General features: G+C 52.9%; 6 protein-coding genes across 6 annotated transcripts; 4 read left to right on the forward strand and 2 right to left on the reverse strand.

Moving 5' to 3' along the window:
* Positions 1-130: 130 nt before the first annotated feature.
* Positions 131-660, forward strand: B0T26DRAFT_697603 (uncharacterized protein). The gene is made up of 2 exons (XM_060441404.1): positions 131-482; positions 548-660. Exons 1-2 carry the CDS (start codon positions 300-302, stop codon positions 575-577), a joined length of 213 nt encoding a protein of 70 aa, XP_060301184.1. The 5' UTR covers positions 131-299; the 3' UTR covers positions 578-660.
* A 342-nt stretch (positions 661-1002) lies between these two features.
* Positions 1003-2641, forward strand: B0T26DRAFT_738706 (uncharacterized protein; the record flags this gene model as incomplete). Its single annotated transcript, XM_060443621.1, has 5 exons — positions 1003-1228; positions 1335-1636; positions 1828-1991; positions 2124-2259; positions 2315-2641. 5 exons carry the CDS (start codon positions 1003-1005, stop codon positions 2639-2641), a joined length of 1155 nt encoding a protein of 384 aa, XP_060301185.1.
* A 5729-nt stretch (positions 2642-8370) lies between these two features.
* On the forward strand, positions 8371-9287 carry B0T26DRAFT_638620 (uncharacterized protein; the record flags this gene model as incomplete). The annotated part of the gene is made up of 3 exons (XM_060437058.1): positions 8371-8480; positions 8853-9049; positions 9139-9287. The coding sequence occupies 3 exons, from the start codon at positions 8371-8373 to the stop codon at positions 9285-9287; spliced, it is 456 nt and encodes a 151-aa protein (XP_060301186.1).
* A 100-nt stretch (positions 9288-9387) lies between these two features.
* Positions 9388-10531, reverse strand: B0T26DRAFT_748565 (uncharacterized protein; the record flags this gene model as incomplete). The annotated part of the gene is made up of 6 exons (XM_060444979.1): positions 9388-9526; positions 9598-9646; positions 9744-10004; positions 10084-10186; positions 10255-10300; positions 10365-10531. The coding sequence occupies 6 exons, from the start codon at positions 10529-10531 to the stop codon at positions 9388-9390; spliced, it is 765 nt and encodes a 254-aa protein (XP_060301187.1).
* An 854-nt stretch (positions 10532-11385) lies between these two features.
* Positions 11386-12690, forward strand: B0T26DRAFT_738708 (uncharacterized protein; the record flags this gene model as incomplete). Its single annotated transcript, XM_060443622.1, has 6 exons — positions 11386-11680; positions 11732-11747; positions 11784-12014; positions 12046-12072; positions 12115-12359; positions 12665-12690. 6 exons carry the CDS (start codon positions 11386-11388, stop codon positions 12688-12690), a joined length of 840 nt encoding a protein of 279 aa, XP_060301188.1.
* A 1427-nt stretch (positions 12691-14117) lies between these two features.
* On the reverse strand, positions 14118-16277 carry B0T26DRAFT_672878 (uncharacterized protein; the record flags this gene model as incomplete). The annotated part of the gene is made up of 6 exons (XM_060439522.1): positions 14118-14402; positions 14740-15054; positions 15134-15201; positions 15350-15385; positions 15782-16019; positions 16116-16277. The coding sequence occupies 6 exons, from the start codon at positions 16275-16277 to the stop codon at positions 14118-14120; spliced, it is 1104 nt and encodes a 367-aa protein (XP_060301189.1).
* Positions 16278-20976: the final 4699 nt, after the last annotated feature.

Below are 20976 nucleotides of genomic sequence, written 5' to 3' on the forward strand. Positions count from 1 at the left end.
AGCTTCAACCCAATCCTCAATTACGTGTACATGGTCGAGGAGCGCCAACACTGCTTGGGGCGCGGGTCCCGCCCCCCCGGGAACCTCCCCCCGGGAACCTCTCTTTTTCTTTCCCGTTTATTCCGGTTCTGGGCTATTCTTTCTCCAGCCAACAGTTTGTTACTCGCATATGTACACAACCGACCTGGCTACCTACCTACCGCTACCTTGGCCCAGTTTCAAGGCCCCTTCCCCCGAAACGCTGGCTAATTGCCCACTCGGTTCTTTGCCCACTCGGTTCTCTCTCCCCAAGGGATAGTATGTACAACATCTTCCTCCCCCTCTTGTCTTTTCTTCTTCCGGTATGCCACCTAATTACACGATGCAGGAAATTGAAACCCTGGGCAGGCTATGCTTCATTCATCCAGGCCAATGACTCGTGTCAAGCAGAGACCCCAGCCCCGATAAAAGCGCGATGCCGTGGCCGTGCCACTAGATGGGGGGTAAAGTAGCCCTTAATATCCCTCCTCGCGGAAACTCACCACGTTAAGTACGCTCACATCACTAGACTGTCCTCCCAACCAAGTGGACTAGATAACATAATGTCGGACACCACCTGATGCCGCCAGCAATATCGCTTGCAGACCCAACCCAGGATATGATTGGTACCCGCCTCTAAGCTCTCAACTTTGCCGATACCATGATTCTCTCTGTCTAATTAGAGCTTATTGTTGTTTGACGTTGCCTGTGGTCCCAATCCTTCTTTCCTCGGCTTTTTGCTCGGCTCGAGGATAAACTGAAAGCGAGTTGTGAACCTTTGTGGGGGTCTGGATTCCGCGGACAGCAGCATAAAAACTTGTGTTTAAAAACCAACACCCGCCGGGCGTTTGGGATTTGGAAATTGCTGTCGAGGCCACATCTAGGAGGCCCGGTAACCTCCTGACAGTTCATCCAAAAACCAGATCTCACCCTCCTAGCCATGAAATCTGCTGAAATAGCAAACAACTTCATCATAAATTGATCATGTGTTCGTCTTATATCCCGTCAAAGCTCGACACGGAGCTTTTCTGGGACAGGGAGCGCACTAGGGAGCGGAGCATCTCAGAAGTCCCGCCGGGTTTCCCGGACATAATCCAATCGCCACTCGTATGGAAGGGCTCAGACATCCATCCCAAGGTGCGGGAGTGGAAGGTCGATCTGTGTGGCGACGAGATTACCGCTATTGATGCTGCAGTATTTGCTTTCGAAAGTGAATATTAGGTATTCCACTCTATCAGTCACAGGTTCATGATGCGCCATACGCCTTTGTGAGGGGCGTGCAGTCTAGTTCTACTCTAACCACTGCGCGACAATAGAGAAATACGGCGAGAACCTTGCGGAGCTCACTAGTTCCACTTTCGAGCTGCCAACCGAGTTCTCTCAGCGCCTGCGCAAGCTTTCCGATCAGCTTTACCGAGGAGTTGGCTTCCAGATAATCCATGGACTCGATCCGACCAAGTACACGCCTAGACAGAAGATGATCATGTACGTCGGGGTGACTGCCCACGTCTGCCCACAGCGGGGGTCTGTCGACGTGGCTGGGAAGGGCGTTGTTGGTAAGCTGACTGGCTGCCTGCCCCGTCGCCTCAGAGCCAAGCCTCCTCCGTCTTTTTCTAACGTGGAAAACTCTGAAAATACTGCTAGCCCACATAGTGAACGTACAAGCCAGAAGGAAAAAACCAAATACCACGGCCCCGGCCTTCAGTGATGTTCCTTTGGTATATTTTGTCCCCTCCCCCATGTGTCGAAGATGGACGAACCACCAGCTAATTAAACCCGCACAATCCCTCGTGGGGCTTTGTCTTGAAGTCGTTCCACACCGATAACTGCGCGATCATGGCGTTCTACTACCTGGACGTGGCGCCTCTTAGCGGTTGGACTTTACTGAGCAGCATCTGGCAGACGTACAATGAGCTGGCGGCGAGCAAACTGGAAGTGCTGCACACCCTCGCCGAGCCATGGGTACTGGATACGTAAGTGAGGCAAGCTAGCCGCACTTTAATGACTACCCACCGCAACGGGCTAGCGAGATTGTCTCATACCTATTAATTAGACTTTGGCTAATTGGATACGTGCAATGTCCGTGCCTAGGGGAAAAAAAACAGATTCAAACCTCTCTCCATCCAGCCGCCTCGCCACGTGCGGCCGCTGCAGCGGGTTGTTGGTTCCGACAAGATACCGGTGCTGTTCAGGTTTTCGCGCTACCCCGTCACGGGCTTCCAGCGAGAGCGCAGCGCGGACGTGCCGCTACCGACCGCGGCACAGCGCGGACGTGCCGCTACCGACCGCGGCACAGCGCGACGCAGCGGACGCCGTCCAGTTCATCGCTGCCCGCAACGCAATCACGCTGCCCGTCATAGCCGGTGACGTCCTGCTCGTTAACGACATGGCGCTGTTCCACGCGCGCGAGGGCTTCCACGACGGCGGCGTTCCCCTAAAGCGCCACCTCGTCAAGATGTATTTCCGCGACCCCGAGCAGGGCTGGGCCATCCCCCCGTCCATGGAGCGCGAGTGGAAGACGGCCTATCTCTCCGGTAGTGATGATGGTAGGGTAAAGAAGGAGGAGATCTGGGAGTGCACCTACTGGCCCGGACTAGAGGAGCTCTCCATGCTCAATGGGTGATGGCCCGTGATAAGTTGCTCGAGCGGCGGCACAAGGGGAATTTGGAACGCCACGAGGCGGGATAGTTGAGAACCGAACGGTGGAGTTCTGGCTGCGCTAGGCGGTATCTTTCTGTCATTTACCGACTATGGAGTGACTGGCTTTTATTTGCTCAAATCTATTTGTCTCTTCACCGCGTGGCGGTGGTTCAATTTTCATCGCGCTTATCCGTAATTTAATTCTTCGCTGGCTGACAAGGGGCGAGGCCGGCCGGAAAGCTGGAAGACTATAGAACGCGGACAGTAAACAATCAAGGCTTGCAAAAACTCAAACAAGTCGAATCGAGGACCAAGTTTAACTGAATTTTAGGGTATCACTAGTGCCATTTGACTGGGTAAAATGCCGATTTGATTGTGTTGAATAGATGTGACCTAAACTAACGGAAAATTCCGCTCCAGTGATAAACAAGTATATCTAGGCCCGAATTGGTCCTTGAGACCCAAAGAATCCCGCACTCAAAAACCAGAGCAATCAGAGAATTTCCCGGGCCCGGCAAAGACTAAGGTACAAGACGACAAGCCCTTCCCTTAGCGTGCATCTTTGTCCGTCACGTGACTCTGACTCTTCCCCCTGCGACACCTTGCACTGGCAGTGGGAATTCGACTATCTCTTCCGCCAATACTGCTCGCGGCGACAAACGATCGACACCATGAATTCGCCCCTCCCCTATCGCCCCGGCCGCGTTCCGCGACATGAGGAAGAAGCTTGTTTCGCGAGGGCCGGGTGAGCGCGTCTTCTTGGGCATTTTGCGATATTGGCAAATGCCAACGAGCACGGAAGCGGCGGCAAGGAAAATCGTGATAACCCCGATAGTGATATTGACCAAATCGGACTCGGGTCGCTTATCCTCTGGTGTTGGCGCCATGTTGCGTTGTGGGCCGTGGCGGGTTAGATGTGGGGCTTTAACTGGAACTGGGCTTTAACTAGAGCTGGGTGCCGAGCTTCCAGGTTGGGCGTGCTGCATCAAGTATTATATGCCTCCCTACCCCCCTACTTGTTTGCCTACCATTACCAACTTGGTAGTCGGCGAGATGATATTGGGCATCGGTGGCTTGTAGCATCGCGGTAGGGGTCGGGGGCTATGGCTTGCCGATTTCCATTTCCGTCAATCAGTTTGAGTGCGAAATTGGATGAAAATGCTGTTCGTCAGGGCTACAAACAGGGGCTTATCGTTACGAACACCCACCTACCCACAAAAAACCCGCCATGGCGGCTGGCATCAACTGTACGCCTTTGTAGCGGTAAAATCGTTACTTTTTGATACAGCACCCTATATGTAAATTGAGCCCAGTTAACTGTGCCGGTTGACAGACTCAACACCACAGCACCATAAATAGCATCGCCACTCTGGCAATTCAACAGGTGTAAGGGGCTTTGGGACAACGGTGTCGAGAGTGACAGAGGCAACGAAGGTTAGGCGGTATCGGTAATCCGTACGTGGCGCTAATCTCTGGCTCGCAGCTAAGTCTCTGCGAGCCGTTCCTTCCCCAGGTACCCGGGTCTTTCTACTCTACAGCGGCCTTCATTGTCTGAGCGGACCTCAACACTAGTCACGTGCTCCTCGCGTGACTCCCTCACTTGAAGTCTACCAACGACCATGACAACAATTACTAACTAAATGTCACGGCAGGTGCAGACAGCTGACCAGATTTGGGTAGTGGTCCGTGCACACTATAACCACGTGACCCACATCACAACCCACTTCCCCTGCGCCCCGCCTAGGCCTTGGAAGCTTTCTTTCCTTTTTCCTTCTTTAGCTTTAGATTCTACGAATACAGCAACCACATTGCAGCCCTGCTTCTCTACAGTTGACTGTGTGGTGACACTAAACCGTGAATTCAAACACAATTTGGTGGAAGCCCGGGAGGCGCCTTTTCAGGCCTCATTTGCATTCGGCCGATTTGCCCGGGATGCGGAAGGCCAAAAATCTCCATATGGGGGCCAGTATCCAGAAGTAATGATTCTGCCGCTAAAAACGCGGGTTCTTAGATACAGCTGCCAAAGGCGGATTGGTGGGTTCCCGGAGTGTTAAAGGGGGGGGGGGGGTGCCCCGATAAGTTCCCTACAAAAACGGCCTAACCGAGGGAAAGGAGGGGTACTTTATGTCACGGTCGCTACAGGGCTCATGTGACAGGATTGATTCTATTGGCTGCATTGTGTTTAGAGTGTGGCCTGTGCGCACTGAGCACCACAACCTATTTCCCCGCGCCCTGCGCGGACCCCGCGATAGATTCCTTTCTCTTCCTTATAGCTTTAAATCCACATTCGTTACTGCCTTCAACCATTGACATCCCTCCTGCGTAAGGCGGGCCGTCACACTTTAGGTACTTTAGGAAAGGAGGGTACTTTAGGAAAGGAGGGTACTTTAGGACAGGAGGGTACTTTAGGAAGGAGGGTACTTTAGGAAGAAGGGTACTTTAAGAAAGGAGGGGTACTTTAGCATCTTAGTAGTGGGCTATACTCTTTGCGAATTCTGGCCCGTGATCAAAGTTGACAGTAGCTTGAAGAGTCTCGAATTGTCTGTCTCAATCCAATCTAATAGTACAGGAAAGAAGGCCTTTTATGCTTCCAAGAAAAGGACAAAGGAAACCTGGTTCAACAGTCTGTTCAGTCGTACTCCGTAAGGGACTCAGCCGTAGCAAAGGAGAAAAAAGCGGGCATTCGGAAGTCCGGGAGCCCGAAAAAAGGGATCAGGGCTGAAAGTAACGAATGAAGGGATATGCAGGGATATGCAGGTATGTGACTTGACAATGTGGCTCAAAAGTGGGCGACACGAATCATCTGTTTTCTTGCGCTTTGTCGCCCAGATTTGAGCCACTCTTCAAACCACAGTCGGCTTATTCCGTCGTCTTACGTCTGACCTTTGTTTGAAGATGTGTGTTGGTTGAACCGACAATAAGCGGCGGAGGCGGCGGCAGGAGGCGCAGGGCTACAGGGTCTATGTAAGGAAGCCTTCGGCTTCGTCCTTTGAACCTTTCTTCTAGCCTAGACAGACAAGTTAATGCGCTGTTAACTCTGATCATGAGCAACACGCTTCAACTGAACTGAGCCAACGAAAAAGTTTGTTTGCCTCCGCAGTCAACGTGTTTTGTAGCCCTGACGAGTACCGATTTCCATTTCCAGCTAGCGGAAAAGTCGGTGTGGCAACACATCATACCATCCTCGGATCTACATGTTGGGCTGGGCTGGCAAACTCGGCCATTTCGGCGTTCGGGAAGGGCATCAGACTGAATAGAGAGGAGTTTCCTACCTACCTACCATCTCAGCTTTTAATGAAAGGCGCAAAGATAGCAAACACGGTGGGGATAGGTGGGCTCATCTCTGCCTCCCTATCATCTTAACGAAGGTGCTGGGCCGCCCGTAGTTCGTGAATTATTAAGTGGGGTAGGGGCTCAGAGTCGTGATGTCGTTTGAGGTGTGTTGCACGCGATCGAAGTTGACAGCGCATTGAATTGTCTGCTCAATAGGTCTAAAAGTACAGAAAAGAACGCTTCCTTATACTCGTGGAGAGAAGGCAAGGGAGGCGTTATAATCAGCCCGAAAGAGGGCATTCCGAATGAAATGAAGACATTCCGAGTCAAGAATGAAGGAAATAACAAAGAATGAAGGAAGCTCAGAGGCATGTCAACCAGGGCCTGTCCAATTCCATGAAAAGTGGGCCAATTCCAGACGACAAGGTGCTTGGCAGACTGCGTGACGTTCTCCCCATGACACGATTTTCTTCGGCTTGCCCTGACCTTCCTAGCAACATAAGGTGTCTACCTCACTTGTTCAAGGAGTAGCCGCCGACGCCAGCATTTGTCATCTAGCCAATCATTAACACTGCGACTATGCGCAATGCCACCGAGAACCAAGACGACCCGTCCGGGATCGCAGCTGGAGCTGCACCTGACCCCTATTGGTTGGCGGGCTTGTCCGCGCCAACAGGACCACTACATGTTCTTGGCGGATTGGACACGATCATGGCTGGCACTGTCATAACGCCTGCACCTAACAACTCAGGTGACCCATGGGCTCTGCCAAATAATATCACCGATTTCACAGGTTCTTTTGGGCCTGTTGAACATGCGGTTGAGCTTGTGTCTTCTCCTGGCACTTTCTCGGCACCGCCTCTCCCACTCCGCCCCACAACCTCTACCAAAATCTACGAATTTCCTCTAACGGGTGGGAACGCGGTGACCGTGACTGGAATTTCTTCCATCATCAGCGTCGACGGCCGCCGTCAGAAGGTCAATGACTCCTCTTCGCTGGAGAACTTCTCGGCCCATCAAAACAACGGCGGGCAGCAGTGCAACGCAGAGAGTGCCGGCCCCATCTTGGACCTGTCGACAGCAAGCGACCCTTTTCTGGTCACTCAAGGCCTCGGCTTGCCCCCGTTGTCAGAAACCCGGCTGGCAGTTGAGATTGGTGAGTTTCAGCCCAACTGGTGGGCTGGGAGCAACGGCTTCGAGCCGTTCACTCCTCCCTGGGTTCTAGAACTACAATCTGCGCTGCCTATTACTGCTCTTGTTTTTCCGGCAGCAACAAAAGCGAGTGGTGGTGCTCCAAACCGCCACACTGCCGCGACTACAACGGCTAATACACTAAAGCACGGTTCGGCCCGTGTTGACTTAGCTCCCCATTCTGCAAGTCACCGCTGGCGGCAATCGGTTCAAGCCTCATCCCGTCAACAAGCCGCCCGGGGTGCTCTCCAAACGGTTTTCCGTGCATACGGCACAGACCGATCCAAGCTTGACGAGCAGTCTCGGGCACGCACTGCATTCACCAGGCAAGTCGGCGCGTGTCTTGCCTGTCAGAACAAGAAGCTCCGTGTAAGATATATTAGCACAGAGTCATACATCTCGTCTGCGCCTGCGTCTGCTAACCCCCTGCCTGATTGTGATCAATCGTGCGACAAGTTTGTACCGTGCGGAAGATGTTCCACGCTGCCGTCCCACCTGCTGTCACAACCTTGCTGCCGGGTGGAACTTGTCGATATCAAGCTATTCAGACTCGGTATGCCACCCCGGCCTTTGTTCCCTTTCTGCCCATCCCCACATTCGCAGAGTCCTAACGTGTTTCTCACAAGGTGCGGACCCGGCAACCATTCGCCAGTGGACATTGCCGAGTGGACCTGGACACGGCGCACGGCCTCGTTTGCCAGAAGGCGGCATTGCAGCAACTGAGGCTCCTCCTCGTTGTGTCTACTTCACACAAGACATCAATCAAACCTGCTTCTGGGTAACAGTCTCTCGATTCGAGCCCGGCCTAGATGATGCAACGTCGTACGTATGGACCGGCAGCGATGGCATCACTCACGAGTACCCTCTGCCGCCGTACTATATCTCAGACATGGACGAAGCTCGCACAAACATGCGCGTGTATGCCACGACGGCCAGGGCTGAGTTTACAAAGGCTCTCCTCGTCGACAGCAACCCGATAGTGAAGAGAACCTTTGAGGAAGCCGAGCGTTATTACACAGAGTCCAAGGTCGGTAGTTCTCTTAGGTCTAGGCACACGTTATTCAATACTAACTGGACGCACAGAGCAATCTGGTTGCCGCCGCCCTCATGTTCTGGTCGGTCACACGCATGATCGAGAGGTTTTGGCTCATCTGCGGAGCGGATACGCTTGGTGTGCCCCCGATGGAGCACAGCATCGGCCCCTGCCGCTACAACCCTCTGGTCAACGCCATCCCCGTCACCCCAGCTATGGATACCCAACTCGACGCCATCACCATTAGGGGAATTTTGGTCCCCCTCAAGAAAAACCTCCTCCGGCTTCTGAAGAAGAAGATCCTGTCCAGGAAGAATGAGCACTGGTATGAGATATATCTCGTATCCTTCATCGTTCTGCACAACACGGAGCGAGTGCTTTCGCACATGGTGAATTTTTCTCAGCGATTCGGCGTTAATGTTAGTATATCCCTCCCTCCTTGTCACGCGTTAGCGTATCCCTCCCTCCTTATCACGCGTTAGTGCAACCACCCCGTGTCGCGCGTCAGTATATCACCCCCTTGCCACGCGTCAGTCTCCCTCTTGTCATGCCTCTATCCATTATGGGAGAGCTTTTCATCCGTGCTGGCTTTCCGTTCGTGCTGGTTTCCTGTCCGTGTTGGGGCTGACCGATATGTCAATTACGCAACTACCAATAGTCCGAGCCACGGTCTAACCACGATAGCCCCCTCAGCCAGGCCTACTACCACGCCAGGCCTACTACCATGCCAGGCCTACTACCACGCTTGCAAGACCGTGCTCGACTATTTTCATTTTGCGGCAGGCGGTGCCGCGCCCCTGTCCCTCCTCGAGTGGTCGGGCAAGGAGAGGTCCACGGTCGACGGGCACCAAACAAAATATATGCGCGACATTAAAGACCAGGTTTCTCGTCAAGGTTGGCCCAGTACCCGCCCGCTCTGCCTGCCTGCCAGACAAGTCTTTCATCATACAAGAGCGCTGCTAACTGCTAATTATTGCCTCAAGACGCACAACTACGAGGCCTCAAAGACGGCCCCATGTACGAGACGGAAATGTATTGGTGTCACCAGCTACTTTTTGCGGGCTGGAAGGCCGATATGCCACACGCTGGCAAGTTTCTGGAGTTTACTGAGAAAGACTTCCTAGTAACTTGAATGATATCTTGGCAGTTGCTCATTCGGCGAGCCCGAACCTCCACACCCCCGTAATGAGTCTGTGACCAACAGAGAATGATATTACCCGGACACTGCCTGGTCACTGGTCGTAGCCGTAGCACAGGAAGCCCTTGGTGTTTATGATCTCGCGGATATGCCGATCCCGGGTCAGGCCGTGCATCTGCAGGACGTGGTTGAGAGTGGTGACGTTGGCCGGGCCGCCGATGATGATAGGCACACTGTGATCGGTTTGTCAGTTCAAGTCCAAAGAAACAGCTGATCAGAGCTAGGCAAAGATACGGGAACTTACGGGGCCTCGTACGGGCGAGTCACATTCGGAATGGTGCTCGGGTCGGGGCCTCCGGGTCCGCCGCCGGGGAAGCCGGGCGGGGGTGGAACATCAGTAAGGCAGCAGGGCGCCGTGGAACTCCGTCTGCATGTTGCCCCTGTTCTTACCACCCATCTCGGTGAGGCGTAGAGACGGGTTTTGGGCTCGGCATTTAGTCCACAGCATGTCGAGGTAGGCGTGGTGCAGGTAGAAGAGCGGGTTGCCGGGGCTGGACATGGGTTTGGTCATCTGCAAACCGATGCCGGCGTGGCCGGCTGTGTGCGGCGACGCCTCGACGCACACCCAAAAACCGAGCCCCGTCGCCTTGGCCAGGCACCTCTCCCCGTAACCTTGTGCCCCGCCCAGCTGATGAAGTCGACCGCGGTCCGCTGGATGCAGGTGTAAGCATTTTTTACTCCATTTATGCATAGCTCTAGTAGACTCACGGCTGCGCGCCCTTGTATCCACACTCCCTGCGCAGCGCCTCTTCGTGCGCGAACACGGACAGGGGGTGGTACGGCAGGAACTGGCCGGCGTAGTGCACGACCTCGGTGAGCGACACGTGCGCCGACTAGAAGCGTCGAACATGATTCTGGCACCGCGCAGGCGGAGCCGGGTCGGCATCTTCATCAGGCACACCTCGGCGTCCAGGTATGCCTTGTTCTCCTTGTTTGATAGTGTGTGCCTGACATTTGGTGAGTTGGTTGGCATGATGCATTGGTTGAGGTCTGAGGAGAAGGGGGGCTTACCATGACTTGCGGGTCATGACATCCGAGGGCCTGCAGGAAGTCGACTGCGGCGAGCCGCGGTATTCCAGAGACTCGACGTCACCCTCAACGGCAGCGGCAACTGGTCTGGCCACCGCCGTGGCGGCAGCCGCAAGGGGGGAGACGAAGAGCTGAGCGAGAGGAGCCATGTTGATTATCTGCAGCAGTGGAACAGGCGTCGACTTGCATTGCAGCCCGCTAGTCGACGCCAATCGTATGCCAAGAATATCACCCACTGAGCATAGAGAGCACTCCCAGGTCTCCTTCGGCCCCTATCATCACTACTAATTACCGGAGACGGGGGTCATCTGACTTCCCCTCGCCCTCTATAGACGAGGGAATAGCCCGACTCTACTCAGAGTCGCAGAAATATATCTTGATGAGGTGGTGCTTTAGGGGGAGCTTTAGGGGGACGCCGCCGCCGTCGAACCCTTCGCACGCGCTGAGCAGCACAATGTAGTTGACGATAGAAGGTCCATGGCTAGGATGGTGCGATATGGTCCTTGGGTGAACGGCCTGGAGGCTACGGGCCTGCGTGAGTACCGTATCCGCTCATCCAATTCAGACACAAATCAGAGACCCCAGTTCCAAGTCGAGACCATCCGGGCAGCAATCAAGACGAGCTTCCACGAGAAGAGCCTACGGGAGCTTGAGAAGACACTGGACACGTGTCGGACCTAGCTGCACGTGCAGCTTGCGTATTATGCGAGGTAGTTGCCTTGAGGCTTGAGCTGCAGACTGTGCTAATCGCTTACTGACCCCCACCGACGACACAGCCAGCGAACGAGCGGCCTTCTATAGATGGCTTGCTTACCTCGTCTACCGAGAACAGTGTCAGGCTGATTCAGGTGCAAACAAGTCTCGACGAGCTTCGGGACAGAGTCAAGATATCCTCTATTAACAGAGAGGCCAAAGACAGTTCCGCGAGCTCATTAGTATCCATCAAGACGCCTTGGATGCCGGCAGACAGGGGTGCATCATTCGGAGTTTGAATTTTGACAACATGCACCAACGGTACGAGGCAGTCGAAGAAGCCCATACCAAAAACTTTGCCTCGATCTTGGACTTTGGCGCCGACGCCGACGCCAACGCCAACAGTTCCAAAGAGCAAACAAGAAATGTCTGGCCGTCAGATAGCGACAAGTTACGGAGAGAGGCAAAGCGAAAGCTTTGGAATTGGGTTGCATCGCCTGGTGGCATTTTCCACATCTCAGGAAGAATGGGGTCTGGAAAATCCACCTTGATGAAGCTTCTGGTTGAAAGCGAAGAAATGCGAGCAAAGCTGGAAGAATGGACCGGTAAGTGCCGTCCTGTGCCCATTCCCCAACCGGTGCTAACCAGCCGGGCAGGTGACCGAGCTTTTGTGTTTGCAAGCTTCTTCTTTTAGAAGCCGGGGACGAGTTTGCAGAAGTCGTTCGCGGGCCTTCTCCGGTCCCTCCTCCACGACGCGTTAAAGTGCTGCCCGGGCCTCATATCCAATGTCATGCCTGAGACCTGGATGCGTGCTGGTAACGTTCCGTGGCACGACCAATCCGCACTCGAGATCAACAACAAGGAGGTCAGAGCGGCTTTTGACCGGCTATTTCAGCAACCCGACCACTGCTTCTACTTCTTCATCGATAGACTAGACGAGTACGAGCAGACCCCCTCAATATAACCACAGGTTCATGGTCGACACTTTGAACGGCTAGTCCAAAACAGCACCACAAAGCCTAAAACTCTGCGTGTCCAGTCGCGAGGAAAACGTCTTCATGAACAACTTTGACGCCGGAAACAGAATTCGGCTTCACGAGCTTACTGCAAAGGATATGAAACAGTATGTTGAAGACCGGCTACAGGGTATCCCGCAACAGGAAAGATCTTTCCTGGTGTCGGAGATAACTTCCAAGGCCGATGGCATATTCCTTTGGGTAACCTTAGTGGTGAGGACGGTGCGGGAGCAAATCGAAAACGGCATCGAGCTCCCGGATCTGATGAGTCATCTCAATTCCCTCCCTCGTGAATTGGAGCACCTCTTCAGCTATCTCCTTGACTCCATCAACGATGTGGATCAGAGGAGGGCTTACGAGATCTTCGCCATGTTGACATGGGCAACCAAACACGACATCAATCTACCCTTAGTCGGAATACTGTTACTCGAGGCATACGAAAAAGACACGTACTTTGCAATTCGAGATGACCCCAAGGTTCAAGAACGACGTACGTTAACGAGATCAGATATCGAACTCGCTGAGAAGAAAGCAAATGGGTGGTGCAAGGGGCTGGTGCACTTCCCAACACAGCCTCGCTCCTGGAGGAAGAGTCATGAAGCCAAGATCATCGCCTTTGCTCATCGGTCAGTTCCAGAGTTTCTCGGGAAACAAGACATCCGAGAGCGTATGTAAGCGAAGCTACAAAAATTCAATACCGCCTCCGCCCTATCACGAATTCTTGTCTCCAAAAAACATGGCGGTCTATCGTTTTCGTCGAGTTACCATATCAAAGCTGCAAAACTCTGTTTGGATGCTAACGACAAGTCGCTGTATGGTATTCTGGACTATCTTTCCGACATATTCTCCGAGGACGACCTCTGCACCTCCCCGGAAATCTTCTCCAGCGGCATTCAAATAGAAGACACGAACCTTTTTGACGGCTCAAAAGAAACCCCCCCGACTACGTCCGAAGTATGGTTGAACCCCCTTCTGCAATCCGAAGTTTTCATTGCCGTAATACTAGATCCGATCCGCACCGCCTACCGACAGAAGGTCCGCCTATCTAGTTTATTTCTCGGAACCGTCCTCAATGGGAACACCGGCTACGCTATGCGACGATTGGCAGACGACCCCCGGCTCACCAACCACCCTCTTAAAATAAGCCTAATCGCTTGTCTTGCGAGAGACAACGCAGATATTATTGGCTACCTCTTTGCCCAACGCATCATTACGCCTTGCCTGGAAACGAATATGGTACCAATCAACCCCGGATACGCGATTCAAGAAATCTCGAAGTCTCGGACCGTGAGTATCTGGGACTAGTTTCTCGTCGGGACTTCTTCCAATGGTTCAACCCGGAGCATGGAACTAAATACCCATGGGATTCGGGCTGGGCCGACAGGATCGCCGGCGTTCTTGAGATCTTTTTGGAACAAGGCGCCGATTCTCACTTTTCGATTGAGCTGCTTCACTTCAGGGGCTCTGAGAGAGATACCACTATAAGTGCCACAATAAAGCTGGGGAAGTCGCAGGCATCGTTTAGATTTGAAGGGGTTCGCAGGATGGGTTGGAATCCAGATTCTATTCTTCGCGTCGGAGAAGGCCGCCAGGTCAGCTACACACTCCGGAGCTGGATCGAAGACTTGGGCCTGTCAAATAAAGCCCGGCTTATTTAGTTGATAGACAAGAACGAAGCGCAAGTCCGGAGCTAGATTGCAAACTGCGTTTAGAGGTTCACAGCGCTGCCCGAGCCGTCTGGGACTCACTCTGCTGAGACAACGTCTATTCCAGAGGTCCGGCAAAGAAGTGCCGCATCCCAACTTTCCGCGCTGCCAAGGGTATGTCCCCAACGTCAATCCAATGCAAATGAGATAATGCCAACTGACCACCTAATTATCGGTGACCTCGAGTAGCTACTATTGTCGGCCTTGGCTTGTCTTATCGTTGGGTACGTCGTTGAGAATAGAATTGCGAAGATGTGACCAGGGACTTGGGTAAATATAGAACTTGGAAGTATTATTAGGTTAATTAAGTATATAAGTACCTAGTAGAACCAGCGAGAGAGAATGGTCTCAAGTTCAGTCAGGTAAGACGCTTCCACAGCGCCGGGGTTGCTTATCGCACAGACCACATTGATGTTGGTCCCTTCACGAATGATGCAGAAGCCATTTCGGCCGAGGTCAAAGCTGCCTGACTGTCGAATTGGGCGTATTGTTACCGGCTCCGTGATGATAATGAAGTTCGTCTTCTGCACCCCGTCGATCTCCTCAATGTCAAACTCGGCCGAGTAAGGCTTGTCTACTGTATACAATTCATCGCGAGCGAGATACTGCAATTTCGTCTCAATGCTCATCATTGCCGTCTTAGCAATGAAGTTGGTTTCTTCCGTAGTATGTCATTTTGCTGGCAATGATGACAGTTACTATTGATATGGTTATAGCAGTATAGTACCCCTCCCACAATCAACAAGGACGTAGATGATTATGCGCAGTTATTATTAAACCCTACCGCTACTGGACTGAGCGGAGCCGAGATCTTGACATGGGGCCAAATCGGGGAGGAGGAAGAAGTGCGTCTCAAAGCCTGAGGGCGTAAATCGCGACGACCAGCTGGGCAATGCCCACAAAGAGCTGCCGTATTCAAAGCAAAATGGAAATTCCACCGACAACCATGACGGCCCAGAAGGTATACCACTGCAGCAGGTTTCTCCGATCACGCCGAAGATCCCACAGCTCGCTCGGCTGCTGGCGGTGAGTGAACTCCTGGAGCTTGGCCAATCGCTGACCAAGAAAGGGAAAGTCGCCCTGGGAGCTGTAGGAGCCCTGCTCCTGCACATGCCCCTCGAGGTCGCGGCACGTCACTGGCCAAAGTGACGCAGGCAGTGCGCGGACTTTGCGGTCGTACGGATGGGCACACACTAGATTGAGTAGCTCGTCGTACTCGTCGGCTCGTCCCTCGTCGCGCAGTCTGCTCAATGCAGCCTTGGCCAATCGTCGTGAGCCAGGTTTTTGCCCAAACAGCAGCCGATAAGACAGAAGTATCTCCCTAGTTGTGTGTGACTATGAGGCTCCCGATCTTCGGCACCAGTACTGCCACTTCCGCTGCTACTGTACAACTCTCGAACGAGCCTGCCCCCCAAAAAACAAGTCCTTGATCAGTGTTTGTCAAAAGAGTAAGGTACTTGTCTGCGGGCGAAACAATGGTGATATAGGTAGGAAGTTACTTGGCCTGATAGGGGGGAGGCGGAGCGGAGGGCCGTTGTGTCACTGAACTTACCCCTCGAGGACCGGCACCGACAACCCTTGACTCTCACTCACGCAACCCAGAGCGCAGAAAAGTGGGGAAACGATAGACGGAGAGCCGCCGCCCAACGGCATCAAAGTCCAAATGGCTAGTCGGATCGCTGACCCAGACCAGGCTGATCTTCCCAATGTCTCTGAGGGACGCAACGTTTAAGCACGCCGCTTCGAAAGCCACCGAGGTGTCTGTCTTGGCTTCGCCAATCGGACGGCGCCACCGACTTGTCGACATAGCTCGGCAGAACTGCCGAAAGATTGTCGGGATGGGCCTCTACACTGCCGACTCTATCTTCTGTGCATCCTGGTCAAGCGCTTGCCGATGTACCATCAAGCTGGGCTGGCCTTTGAAATCAGCCCAGCATAATCTTGGCTGGAGAGTCATGGTTGCCCAACAGAGGATAGACCTAACAGAGGATCGAGAAAACAGTGATGAAGCAGGGATCATAAGCCTTGGAGGATATCGACGGCCCCCCGCCCTCTCCTGGGGATGGCGATGGCGACTGGGAAATAGGGGTCGGCGGGCAAAAGGTCTTCCAGATCTCCTTGATGCTTGCGCTCTCGTCTTTTGACACCTGTATGTAAGAGTACAGGTCGGCGAACAGCTGCCAACACTCGGCTGCCGGCTCGGGCTTCCGCCGGCCGAGAAACTGCCACACAATGGCATACTCATCCGATAGCAAGGGATAAAATCAGGTCTCGAGATAGCAGCAGATAGGTCTCGAACCAGGGTACCACCCGCGCACCTGCTCTTTCAAAAGCCCAAACCAACATTGCAGGGTTGCCGTGTGGGGATCATCTCCGGTACTGGTTCTTGCGACTCTGGATTGGTCGAATCTCTGCATCTCGATGTCCCTCGTGGTAATAGTCTGCTGGCCATAAGGCACTCGGCGGGTCCGGCCGCTCATGGTTCTAGTTGGTGTTACCGATCTGAAAGCGTCCTGTATGCCGAAAGCGATGACAATTTTGGTCGACCAGGGTGGGTTGGGGAAATGAATCGGGCCACAATTAGGAGAAACGTGACCAAAGAGGCCGAAACGAAAGGCGGCGAGCTACATCATACCTAGGCTAATAAATAGCTACCTAGGCATGTACCTTATGTATTGTACAGAATCCAAGCCGGGAAATTGATGCCACATGGGTAACCTGCCCTGGTCATTACCTGACCGCTCACTAATTAACTACCCCTCGCACCGCACCTTGTGCAGGGTGAGGAGGCAGAACCCTGAGTCTCTCGCACGAGGATATACGGCAAGCACCATCTGATGAGACGTGGCTCGTCTCGGGCGTAAGAAAAGGCAACTGCGGTCTGTGAGACGTCGGGATTGATTTGTAATTTCTCTCAGGCGTAAACAACACATACCTGACTTGGCGACGCGCCCCGAAAGTCATCTGGTGACTAGTCAACGACTCGAATAGTCAAACAGCATGATATCCAGTGTTTCTCAACAGCCCCGAACCAACATTATTGGGTGCCACCAAAAACTTAGCGGGTATCAGGGCGCACCATAAACGAAGGGTTGGGGATGGGAGGTAGGTAAAGGGGGGGGGGTGGTGGCGAGGTGGGTAAGTCATCGTGATAGGTACACAGCCGAGCCGGTACATGCACGCGCCGTTGAATGGGTCGCTACGCATTTGGTCTCCCTTTAGCCACAGGTTCTACGCTTCGATGAAATGAGCCTCTGCCGATGTATATTCTCGGTCATAACGATCGACAGTACCTAGGCCGAAGTGTGTGCTTTTAAAGAAGAGAGTGATTAATCAGCAATAGCGCCAAGTTGTGAATGTGAAAGTAATTGAGAAGAGACGATTAGGGACACTTACTACGCTGCCACGGCCCAGTTGTACGGTTTAAAGGATTCAATCTGCTCGAGCGCCCCATTCATGAGATCTCTTGCCGGCTTCGACTGGCCTGAGTGCCGCCGCCGCCGCCGCCTGACCATATCAAACCCATCCCTATACTTGGGTCGAATGCCAGTTCTTTTTGAAACAGTCCTTGAGGGTCATGATATGTTGCAGATACAAGGCGCAGCGATCCCACATTAGATATAGCTGGGCAACATTAGACGTGGCGACCCAACAAAGAAATCGCCCCACAACGAAATCTCTGCCCCTGTCATCTAATTTCCCGCCCTTCAACTTCAACACAACACAACTTCATCAATTCAGGCTCGAATAGCTTCAAAATACATCATGTCGAACCGTCGAGAGCAGCTAATTCAATCTGCAATACTTGCAGTTGAACAGGGCGCATCGCAGAAGCAGGCCGCGCATGACTTCGGGATCCCTCCTTCTACCCTCTGCAAACGCATCCACGGGGCAGAAATCGAGCACAAAGTAAACAAGCCGAAAGAAACCTCTCCAATGCGCAGGAAAGCTTCCTAGCCGACTGGTGCCTCAATGAGGAGGCTGCAGGCAGGGCTCCTAGCCGTCATCAGGTGCAGAGATTCGCTCAAGCTATACTCAATGAGGCCAGCACGAAAAAGACCATTGGGGAGCGATATGTGGACCGCTTCCTACGCCGCAACCCGGCGGTAAAGATGAAGAATTCAACCTTGTTGGAATCCTCTCGAGTCTGCGGATCTACTCGTGAAGCTTATGAAGCTTTCTTCAAGCGCCTGGCCTTCCAAATCAAGGATAAAAAGGTCATCCCGGCCAACATCGCTAACATGGATGAGCACGGCATGCAGGAGCTCGAGACCCGGGCCGGAAAGGTCATAGGAAGCTCCCTGACGAACCGAACCTACGTGAAAAGCTCTGATGCAACAACCTGGGTTTCAGTTATCGAATGCGGCACTGCTGAGGGCGTTCGTTTGAAGCCCGTGATCATATTTACCGGGGCCAGTCTTCAAGGACAACACTTTCCTGATAACTTCAACCTGACGAAGGAATTCCGGGAATGGAAGTACGATTACTCAATTACAGGCTGGAGCAACGCCAGTATTGCGCTGAAATGGCTCAAAGAGGTCTACCTGATCCAAACAAAGCCCCAAAGGCCGGGCGAATGGCGTATACTGATCCTTGACGAACATTCGAGCCATATGAACGAAAAATTCATGTTAGCGGCCTTCCAAAATAAGGTCCAGTTCGTCTATTTACCTTCTCATACATCGCACAAGTCTCAGCCTCTCGATCGCTCGGTCTTTTCACCTTTAAAGACCTATTTTAGGGAAAATACCAAGGCCCTCGCGAGCTTCACATCGTCAGCTCCTGTCAACAAGGTTCGGTTCCTTTACTGCTACAGAGATGCCTCGGGTAAAGGCATGAGTGCCCGTAACATCATGTCGGGCTTCAGTAAAACCGGGATTTGGCCCTTCAACCCGGCTTGTTTACTTGATGACCCTGAGGCGGTCAAGGACAATGAGGCACTCCCGGCCCGGCCTTCAACACCGCCGCCGACGGCCCCGAACGACGATGACAGGCTCTTCAAAACACCGCACGGCAGTCAGGACATCAAGAAGTACCAGGACAGTATTCGGAATGCCCTCAGTCCGGCTCAGCGGCGTGTGCGGGCCTTGTTTACTAAGGTCGGGAGGTCCCTGGATCTGAAGAATACAGAGATCGCGTCTTTGAAGGCACAAATTACGCATCTCACAACCGAATTAGAGGCTTCAAAGCCTCGCACGCGTAAGAGGGTATATGAAGATGGAAATGAGCGATTTGCACGTATAGAGGACATCGCCAAGGCACAAAAAGCTAGTCAAATACCCCCAAAGCGGAAAAAAACGGCTCGGGCAGAAAGCCAGCCACATGCAGTCGAAGAAGCCCGGGAAATAATCGCCCGTGGGCTCGAACAATATAGACAGGCCGAAGAAGAGGATTGAGTATTTTTTTGCTAGTTATTTTGTGTAGAAATGGATAATTTGCGCCCGTGGAGTGGGTGTGGGCATGGCGTGGGCCAATTTCGTTGTGGGGCGATTTCTTTGTTGGGTCGCCACGTCTAATTAGATCCGCATATTTGGCTCTCGGCCAGTCCAGAGAGGGCAAAACGGACCAGAAGAGCTTTTTGGCATGTGCGAGCCCGAAGCCGACGATATTCAGACCGAGATCAACAAGCTCAAAGAATTCATGGAGAACTGTCGTGAAATCTCTCCGACTCCAAAGTATTCCGACGAGGGTTGTTTCATTAGTTGGGGTACCATCACACATTGTGACTGGTGGTTTGAGATTGAGGGCGATGACTACACCTACTCCTTATTAGGCTTCGAGGAGGCAGCGCAGCCGCAAGACTCAAGCGACTGAGAATGACACTAGTACTTCTACACGCCTTGAAGAACCCGGCGCTAGCTTTCACGAATGACCTTGTTCTAGACATTGTTACGACTTCTCCGTAAGTAGTTGTACCATTGTGTGGCCGGCGTATGTTGCTCTAGGATTTCATATGCCCACCGATTGCTTTTAGGGATTATAACTCTCTATGCCATCAAGTTGACCGCGGCAGCGTGGGCAAACTTTCCTTCGGCGGCATCGCAATCCAGAGAAGATGGGAATTTGACGAGATCAAGTCTCTTGGGGTGCCCGTACCTGTTGCAGCCTTCTGATTGGGGGCCGATTCATCTTTAGGGATTGGTAACCGCCTGGACTGCCGTGGGATTTCTTGCCTCTATAGCCGTAGTGGTGTTGGCCTTACTCTGCAGTGCGCTTCGGCAGCAGAGCTCTGTCTGTTACTATTGAGTTTTTCCTAGGATCGGTGGTTAGATGGTGCCTTTTAGTCTTTAGAAACATCAGAGTGGGGACTTCGTGAGTTTCCTGTTTGGGGAACTTGAGATAACGAGTCAAGGTGCTGCGCGACATGGGTGGGAGACAATATACCCGGCATTTTAATTGCCAACCAGCTAAAGCCATTAATTGGGCAAGGTACCTAGTTGGCAACTGGGAAAGGGGCCGTGTGTGAGGATTGGGGGACTTTCAGCCCATGACTTGCCATTTTCTCTTCGGCTCTTCGGCTCTTCGGACAAGACCCTCGCCGTTGGGCAATCTGGTCCGGTCCTCTGTTATGCAAAAATCGAGGAAGCGTTCTTCTTTGGATGACTGTCCACCATTTTTCGCGTGCATTATGTCGAATGTCTCTTGTTGGATTGCGACCTGGCTGCAGTTAAAATGATTAATCTCTCTGGGCTCGACCAGTTATGATGGGCTTCCCACTAGCCAAGGTACCTCCCGGCTCTCAAATGACCCGTGTACCGTATACTGTGGGCGCCTCTTTTCCGAGGGCGCCTCCAGGCTTCCGCCCACCCTCTTTCTGCTTTGCTGTGCTCACCTTTGGCCTTGTTGGTATAATAATGTCTTCAGTACGTCCCTTTCTTTTGTTCATTCTCTTTCTTCTAAAATTGCTGGCGTCGCTTCGTTCGTCAGTCGCGTGACCCTTCGCTGCGCTACGGGACGCTTCCTTCCTCTCACTCGCTCCTGGCAATTTAGAGCGCGACAGTTGACTTATTTAGATGACGTAGAGAGCAAGCGAAGCGACAATATCCTATCCGGAGGCCAACAACTCCGATGCTCTAGAGATCTTTTCTTACAACGATGGCTAAACCTACACAACTAAATCTTACATCTATACAACAGAGCTATCAGTTATATACCCGATCATATCGCTCGAGTCAACCT

The sequence above is a fragment of the Lasiosphaeria miniovina genome (genome assembly GCF_030549165.1).
Source record: "Lasiosphaeria miniovina strain SMH2392-1A chromosome Unknown B0T26scaffold_2, whole genome shotgun sequence".
In the NCBI taxonomy this organism is placed as follows: domain Eukaryota; kingdom Fungi; phylum Ascomycota; class Sordariomycetes; order Sordariales; family Lasiosphaeriaceae; genus Lasiosphaeria; species Lasiosphaeria miniovina.